At 49.9% G+C, this 8,637-nt stretch overlaps 1 protein-coding gene across 1 annotated transcript; it reads right to left on the bottom strand.

Annotated features, from left to right (window-relative positions):
• Nucleotides 1-3,217: 3,217 nt before the first annotated feature.
• Azgp1 (alpha-2-glycoprotein 1, zinc-binding) lies at nucleotides 3,218-8,350 on the bottom strand. The gene is made up of 4 exons (XM_090324317.1): nucleotides 8,264-8,350; nucleotides 6,008-6,271; nucleotides 5,004-5,279; nucleotides 3,218-3,676 (listed from the first exon to the last, which is right to left on the bottom strand). The coding sequence occupies exons 1-4, from the start codon at nucleotides 8,328-8,330 to the stop codon at nucleotides 3,393-3,395; spliced, it is 891 nt and encodes a 296-aa protein (XP_090180443.1). The 5' UTR covers nucleotides 8,331-8,350; the 3' UTR covers nucleotides 3,218-3,392.
• Between the last annotated feature and the right edge of the window lie 287 nt (nucleotides 8,351-8,637).

Genomic DNA, 8,637 nt, shown 5'->3' with positions numbered 1-8,637 from the left:
AACCCACTGCTCTGAGCCTGGAAAGGTCTTGATGGACAGGTCAGTAGAAATAATCCAGGAAGGGACGGGAGCCTGGTTTAGTGGTAGAGTCCTTGCCTAGCCTTGGGTTCAATTCCTGGTACCACATACACAGAAAAAGCCAGAAGTGATGCTGTGGCTCAAGTGGTAGAGTGCTAGCCTTGAGCAAAATGTGTCCAAGGACAGTGCCCAGGCCCTGAGTTCAAGCTTCAGGACTGGCAAAAACAAACAACAAAAACCCCACGAAGCTAGGCTCACATCTGTAATCCTGGTTATGCAGGAGGCTGAGGGTCATGGTTTAAAGACTGGCGGGGCAGAAAAGTCCATGAGATTCTTGTCTTCAGTCAGTCACCAAAATGCCAAATGTGGACATGTGGCTCAAGTGACAGAGCACTGGCCTTGAACAAAAAAAATCTCAGGGACAGTGTCCAGGCCCTAAGTTCATGGCCCAGGACCTGCACCCACACACAAAAAAATTGCCCACTGATTGCCTTGGGTGTGTGTGTGTCAACTTCTGGCTGCATTGTTCATAAACAACTTGAACTTGGTCTGGCCATTTCGTTTCCAGATCTCTGTTTGTGACCTGTATAACAGGAATTATCTCATGTTGCGAAACTTTCCACTTTCTTTGCTGAGCTTTTCCTGTTTACTCAGGCTTCTGTCCACAGATTCATGATCTAGATATTCTCTCTCTCTCTCTCTCTCTCTCTCTCTCTCTCTCTCTCTCTCTCTCTCTCTCTCTCTCTCTCTCTCTCTCTTTTCAGGCATGTGCTACTATACATAGATCTCAGTGGGTTTTTGGTTTTTAAAGCCGGTCATGGGGCTTGAACTCTGAGCATTGAACTCTGGGCATTGTCTCTGAGCTTTTCAGCTCAAGGCTATTGGTCTACCACTTGAGCCCCAGCACCATTTCTGGTTTTCTGGTGGTTAATTGGAGATAAGAGTCTCACAGACTTTAGTGCCTGGGCTGGCATTGAACCCTGATCCTCAGATCTCAGCCTCCTGAGTAGCTGGGAGGACAGGCGTGGGTCGCTGGTCGGGACTCCAGGGTGGAGCATTCGTTAATGGTATGAATGTAGTTCTTCGTGCTAGAAGAATCTGTCCGTGGTACTTGGTTGGGTGGGAAGGAATCCACATTTTCTGGATTCCTGGATGTCTCTTCCAGACCCATGGTCCATCCTGACCCCCCACCTCACTTCTCTCAAAGGTTAGAAGCAATCTTTGAACTTTTCTTGACAAGCTGTCTGATGCTTTCTCACCTCCCCAGAAATTGGACACAGTCTGCCAAGTTTGCCTAGGTTTCTGAGTGGTTTAGAGTCTTTTTCTTCTTCTCTCAAGTCTGTGTAGAACTTGATCTTCTGAGAGATTTCCTCTCCCTGTTTCCAGCCCCCTTTCCATGAGCCAGAGCTCACATTCTAATCTGCCCTGCCCTGGCCTGCTTGTGTTGACTTGGCTTTCCTCTTTTATCCAAAATGTTTATCCTGTTACGTTTTATTTGTCCAAGGCATTACTTTATTTTGAAATCTCAGTCACTGTATTTTACTCTCTGCTTCCCTGAAGCTATTTTCTCCTGCACCTCTCGCTCAGGAGAGGGGATTGTGCGTTTTGTATGCCCTGAGGAAATCACTTCTCATGCTTATAATCTCAGCTACTCAGGAAGCAGAGATCTGAGGATTGCAGTTCAAAGCCAGCCCATGCATCCTCTTATCTCTAATTAATCTCCAAAAAGCCAGAAATGGAACTGTGGCTCAAATGGAAGAGTACTAACCTTGAGCAAAGAAGCTCAGGGACAGCTCCCAGGTCTTGAGTTCAAGCCCCAGGAGCAGCGCTCGCTCACTCTCGCTCTCTCGCTCTCTCCCCCCCCCTCTCTCTCTCTCTCTCTCTCTCTCACACACACACACACACACACACACACACACACACACACACACACACATACACAGTGCAACCTTTGAATTTAGACTTTCAAGAAAGATGATTTTTTTCTTTTTTTGGTACTGGGGTTTGAACTCGGACCTGGCTAGACTGGCACTCTACCATTTAAGTTACTCCTCCAGCTCCTTTTTGCCTTAGTTATTTTTTCAGACGGGATTGGCCTCTCGATGTGATCCTCTTCATTTTTGCCTCCTGAGAAGCTGGGCTGACAGGCGCGACTTCCATTCCTGGTCCTCAAGACTGACGCCGTTAACTCACCGTTCGGAAAGCTGGAAATGGTTTCTTAAGCATCTCAGGCAGAGGGATTGATTTTGGGGTAACCCCGGGTGGGAGCTGGACTGCTTCTATTCTTATTTCTTGACAGGATAGAAAGGAAGAGCTTGTGTAGGGCAAAGAAACCCAAGCATAGGCAGCTGAGGTTACTAGAAAAGCCAGGTGCCAGGTGCGAGGGCTCTGCTCTGGGCATTTAATCCTGCGGATAGCAGTATGTGAGGTAAAAGAACTTAGATGGATTTGGGGGGGGATCCCCAGAACACCAGGGCTGGTTCTTGACTTCTTGGAGATGGGCTCGGAATGGTCTCAGACCCAAGCAGATTGGGAAACTGGTGGAGGGTGGTATCTCACAGGGAGACGGGGACGGGGGTGGGGGGTGAGGCTAGGGAAATAGAGGCACAGAATATGCTTGGGTTGGAGTTTTCTAGGACCCCCCCCTCCCTCCAGCTACCAGGGTGATGGCCACATCTGTAGACATCGATAGTAGACTCCCAAGCCATGACCAAGGGAGATGGGAGCCATGTTCAAGGTCAAGACCCATTCAAGGTCAAGCTGTCCCATGCAAATACGTTGCTTCAAGGAGACACAAAGAACTCTTGGTGAGCCCAAGGGGATGAGTGACAAAATGGATGTATTCTTTCACAGCATTTCAGTTTAATGATGGGTTTCTCTGCTAAGCTGGGCAAAGGTATGATTGTTTAAATTTATTTTTGTGCTAGTCCAGAGGTTTGAACTTAGGGCCTCAGTGCTATCCCTGAGCTTTTGTGCTCAAGGCTAGTGCTCTGCCACTTGAGCCACAGCTCTATTCCCCCGGCCCCCACACTTTTTTTTTTTTTTGCTGGTTCCTTGGAGATAAAAATCTCACAGACTTTCCCACCAGCCATGATTCTCAGATCTCAGCCTCCTGAGTGGTCAGGATTACAGGCGTGAGCCACCAGTGCTTGGCCAAGGGAATGATTCTGAGGGAGGGTTACTATTATTATTATTATTATTATTATTATTATTATTATTTTAAACAAGGGGGCGATTTGGCAGAGTGTGAATGCCAAGCCTTCTGACTCCAAATCCATCACCTGGATTGGAGACATCCTTTGTGCTGCTGCCCCAGGGACCTTGGTGACATTTCCTGGAGGCCAAGGCCCCCGTCGGCCCTCAGCCCTGGTTCCCTACCTTCCACGCCACTGTGCCGTGAGGGGCTGGGGCAGGGCGGGGTGCTGCACGCTGCACACACGGGGTGCTGTGTCCTGGAGGCCGATCCGCATTAGCACCCAGGCCTGGTAAGTGCCATTCCCGCTGGGAAGAAGGACCCTCTCCCATACAGACTCCTGGGCCTGGGGGGTCTGCTTCCAGTGCAGGCTGATTCCTTGTGGGTAGAAGTTATAGGCCAGGCATTTGAGGGTCCTGTGACTTCTGGGGACCACATGGCTTGTGACCCATACAGAAGGAGGGTCTGTGGAGGGATAACATGAGAAACTGAGGTCTCGAAGTAGTTTCTTTCTCCGTACCTTCCCCCCACTCAACTTCCTGGATGGTGTCCTCACACAGCTGGGTACCTGCTGCCCCTTGGAAGGTGGGGTTGGGTTTTCCATTTGGTCCTCCGTATTTGATCATCACATGTCTGGTTTTTTTTTTTTTTTTTTACAGTTCTGGGCTGAACTCAGGGCCTGAGCACTGTCCCTGGACTTTCTCAAGGCTAGAGCTCTACCACTTGAGCCTCAGCACCACTTCCAGTTTCTTTTTATGTATGTGGTACCGAGGAATCGAACTTGCGTCTTCGTGCATGCTAGGCAAGCACTCTACCACTAGGCCAAACTCCCAGCCCTATGACCTTTTTTTTGTGCTCAAGGTTGGTGCTCTATCACTCGAGCCACACCTCTACTTTTGGCTTTTTGTTTTTAAACAACATTTTTTTTTTAATGCTGGTTAATTGGGGGATAAGAATGAGTCTACTGGATTTATCTGCCCAGGCTGGATTCAGAACTCAGTCTTCTGAGTAGCTGGGATTACAGGTGTGAGTCACTGTACCTGGCCTAAGTGAAAAAATTATTATTATTATTTGTGGGTCATGGGGCTTGAACTTGGCCTGGGCACTGTCCCTGAGCTCTTCGGCTCAAAGCTACCACTCTATCCCTGGGCCTGGGTGTTGTCTCTTGAATTCTTCAGCTCAAGGCTACCGCTCTACCCCTCAAGCCAAGCCCTACCTCCCACTTTCTAGAGGTTAACTGGAGATAGGAGTCTCAGGTTCTTTTGTGCTCGGGCTGGCTTTGAACCCTGATCCTCAAAGCTCAGCCTCCAGAGATGCTAGGATGACAGGTGTGAGCCACTGTATCTGGCTAAAAAAATATATTTTTAGTTATGGGACTTGAACTCAGGACCCGACTGCTGTCTCTGAGCTTTTATACTCAAGGCTGGCACTCTACCACTTGAGCCATAGCACCACTTCTGGTTTTCTGGTGGCTCATTACAGATACGAGTCTCATGGACTTCCCTGCACGGGCTGGCTTTGAACTGTGATCCTCACATCTCAGCCTCTTGAATAGCTACTGGTGCCTGGCTGAAAAACTACTTTTTTTTTTTTTTTTGAGGGACATTCTTTTGGGACACTACATTATGTCCTTCCCAGGTTAGAAAAAATCTAGGGAGGAGAGTCGAAGGCATTTGCAGGGGTGGACAGAAGCAGCCTGGGTGCTCCCTTGAGCTCCCTCCCTGAGAGAGCACCCTTTGAGCGTTTCCTGCTCAGTAGTGGATACAAGCCACACAGCTCCCTGGGTCCCTACCTTGCCGGTCCAGTTGTGTCCTGCTGTGGTTCAGGTACCTCCGCAGCATTCCAGGACACTCTTCCTCCAGGTAGGCCTTGGCACGCTTCACGTAGACCTTCTCTGCCTCCCATTTCTTCTTGGTTTCCAGGGCTACTGCCTCCAGGGGAACCCAGGCTGGGATGTCTTTGTTGAATGTGATGAAGTCCTCTCCATCATACGCATAACTCCAGAACGCTCCACTGCTTCCGTTACTCCAGAACTCGCAACCGAACCTGCCCTGGAAGGTGTGAGACCCTGACGCCTCCCCACCCGCCAGGGGAGCTGATGAGCCTGGGGCCAGCTGCGCCTGAAATCCCTCTGATTCCCTACTCACTCTAGAAAGGTCCTCGAAATCTCTGCACTCTACCCATCCCTCTCTCTCTGCAAATAAAGTTACCTGCAGGCAGAGGGGCAAACTCTGGCAGTCTGAATGAGAAGGATTTCCTCAGGGCTGGCCGGTTCAAATCTCCAAGCAGTACACACTTGATTATTTGGTGTTGGCTCTGTAAACTCTCCGGGTTCTTGGGCTCCAAACCCCCGAATACTCCCTGTCCAAGCTGGCTGTGGTGTGCACTTGACTGTCGTCTCACTATACTTCCTATTTCTTATTTCTGAAGTGGCAACAATAGTACTGTTTTCTTTTTCCTTTTTGCTTTTAGCCAGTCCTGGGACTTGAACTTGGGCTCGGGGGATGGGCTGTGTCCCTGAGCCTCTTTGTGCTCTAGATGAGCACTCTACCAGCTTGAGCCACTGCACCACTTGTGACTTTCTGTGAGTAGTTTATTGGAGATAAGCCCCTCATGGTCTTTCCTGTCCAGGCTGGCTCGGATCCCTGATCCTCACATCTCAGCCTCTTGAGCAGGCAGGATGATGGGCTGTCCCCTGCCTCCTCTTGAGGGAGGCTCTCTGTGCATCCCGTGGGCCCCTTCCCACATGGGGCGGCACTACCACCCCCTCCCCGCAGCTATGTGGGGTCCACTGACCTTCGCTGTCCCGGTAATAATCCATGATGTCTCTCAGGGTCCCCAGGAACATCTCCTCCCTGGCTTTCTGAAGCCGGCTCTCCTCCTTCCAGTCCTCCATTCCTCTCACCTGGCTCCACGGGCCCAGGGGCTGTGCTCGCTGGCTCTCACTGTCATAGCGGAAGAAGGCCTGGTCATCGAGGAAGGCCAGAGCCTGGAACCTGGGGAAGCCTTTGCTGGGCTTGGACACCCCGGTGTAGAGAAAGGTCAGAGCGTGCTGGGCACCTAGGAGAGAGAAGAGCCAGGCTCAGCACCAGGCTGGCGGCCACCCCTGGGCTTCTGCACTCTGTGGACGTTTCCAGGCCATTCTAGGTCTTTACTATTCCGGGTCCTCTGCGTGGCAAGGTAGGATAACATTTCCCAGGCCAGGGAGGCTCAGAGCTGGCAGAAGGGGCTGGGAGTGGAGCCATGTCTTCCGTTAGGTCAAGGCTCTATGAGCTCATCGGCCCTGTCTGTCTGTCTGTCTGTCTGTCTATCTGTCTTCCTTTAAGGCTATATGCATTGTCCCAAAGCCTTGGTCTTCATTCTTTTCTTTTCTTTTCTTTTTTTTTTTGCCAGTTCTGGGCTTGAGCTCAGGGCCTGAGCACTGTCCTTGGAGTTTCTCAAGGCTAGAGCTCTACCACTTGAGTATCAGCACCACTTCCAGCTTTTTTTCTATGTATGTGGTACCGAGGAAGTGAACCTGGGTCTTTATGCATGCTAGGCAAGCACTTTAACCACTAGGCCAAACTCCCAGGCCCGCTTGGTCTTCATTCTGTACTGGGATCTTGGCCTGTGTGTGTGTGTGTGTGTGTGTGTGTGTGTGTGTGTGTTCTACCACTTGAGCCATGACCATACTTTTGACTTCTTGGTGGTTACATGGAGATAAGAATCTCTTGGATTTGTCCGCCTGAGCTGGGCTTCCAATAAGATCCTCACACCTCAGTCTTCAGGCTAGTTGGGATTACAGAGTGAGTGACAACCCTGGCCTCTCTCTGTCTGCCTCTGTTTTCTGGCTGCCATGAAGGGAGCACTCTCTCTGCCACGTGCTTCCAGCTGTGGTATACTGCCTGACCCCAGGGCACACAACAGCAAACAATCATGGACCAAAACCATGAGCCCCACAAATCAACCTTTACTCCGTATAAGTTGATTCCTGCTGGAATTTTGGCACAGTGTTGAAAAGCTAAGCCTCAGGTACACTGAGCGTGAAATCTACATTTTCATCAGGTTAAGTCACTGAAAGCTTTCTTGGTTATGGCAGCATTGCCTAAACTCAACCCCCAAATACATATAGGTAGAAAGTATGGGGAAAATATTTCAGTAGAGAGTTCAAGAAATGGTGGCTTGGAAGGTGACTTAGTGGTAGAGTGTTTGCCTGGCATGCATGAAACTCTAAGTTTGATTCCTCAGTACCACTTAAAAAATGCCAGAGTGGTGCTGTGGCTCAAATGGTAGAGTCTTGAGCAAAAGGAAGCTCAGGAACAGTGCCCAGTCCTGAGTTCAAGTCCCAGCACTGGCAAAAAATAAATTCAAGAAATGATCCAGAATTTATCAAAATACGGTAAGACTAGGTTGTAGGTCAGAATTCCTAGGGCTGTACCTTGTTTTTTTTCTTGTTGTTGGTTATGGGGCTTGAACTCAGAGTCTGGGCTCTGTTCTTTATCTTTTTTGCTCAAGGCTAGTGCTCTACCACTTGAGTTACAAATCCACTTCCAGCTTTTTGATGATTAGGGATAAGAATGCCAGACGTTCCTGTCTAGGCTGGCTTTGAACCATGATTCTCAGATCTCAGCCTCCTGGATAGCTGGGGTTGTAGGCAAGAGCCATCAGTGCTTGATTCTTTAAGGTCTTATTTAGCTTGGATCCCAAGGCTGCCTGAATGTTTCTTTTCTTTTCTTTCTTTTTCTTTGCCAGTCCTGGACTTGAACTCAGGGCCTGAGAACTGTCCTTGGGCTTTCTCCAGGCTAGAGCTCTACCACTTGAGCCTCAGCACCACTTGTGGCTTTTTCTATGTATGTGGTCCTGAGGAATCGAACCTGGATCTTCCTGCATGGTAGGCAAGCACTCTATCACTAGGCCAAATCCCGGCCCCCTGACTGTTTTTTAGAAGTATGAAGCTGACAAGAATGTACTGCCATTACTCCATTCCAGCCACTCCACGGGCCTCTTCCAGCCCATCCTTCCTTTGCCTTCCTTCCAGATTTCTCAGAGCCTCCCCGTGCTTTGCTCACTTACCGCCTGGGGTTTCTGGGGGGGCTGCAGTGCCCAAAAGGAGAGGCAGGGACAGGAGGACAGGAACCATGATGATGGTTGTTTCTCTCTCTGAAGGGCTGGGCAGGAACAAGGTGACGCCTCCTGGGGCCTGGCGCTCTGCCCAGGGGAGGAGAATACCTAGCCAATGAAAATGCCAGGAGGCCTCCTCCCCAGACAGGAGAAAAAAAAAAAGCCCCATGGCCGTAGCTGAGCCAAGGTGTGGCCACAGGGTTTCTGAGCTGAGAGCTGGGACATCTGTCTTCTCTGTGCCCCTTAGATACAAGAAGGGTAGTGGGTCTAAGGGGTCGTGTTGAGCAGCAGACAGCTGCCATGTGTGACATTGTATGACACAAATG

The sequence above is a fragment of the Megascapheus bottae genome, chromosome 34 (assembly GCF_031878675.1).
Source record: "Megascapheus bottae isolate mThoBot1 chromosome 34, mThoBot2.hap1, whole genome shotgun sequence".
Taxonomy (NCBI): Eukaryota; Metazoa; Chordata; class Mammalia; order Rodentia; family Geomyidae; genus Megascapheus; species Megascapheus bottae.
This window is presented reverse-complemented; position numbering and strand designations above follow the sequence as displayed.

Excerpts from the sequence above, each read along its gene's own strand:
- Azgp1 (XM_090324317.1), bottom strand. The coding sequence starts at position 8,330 with ATGGTTCCTGTCCTCCTGTCCCTGCCTCTCCTTTTGGGCACTGCAGCC. Across the intron at positions 6,272-8,263 it reads CCCCCCAGAAACCCCAGGCG|GTGCCCAGCACGCTCTGACC; the intron begins GTAAGTGAGCAA and ends TCTCTCTCCTAG. Across the intron at positions 5,280-6,007 it reads TTATTACCGGGACAGCGAAG|GGTCTCACACCTTCCAGGGC; the intron begins GTCAGTGGACCC and ends GGGAGGCGTCAG.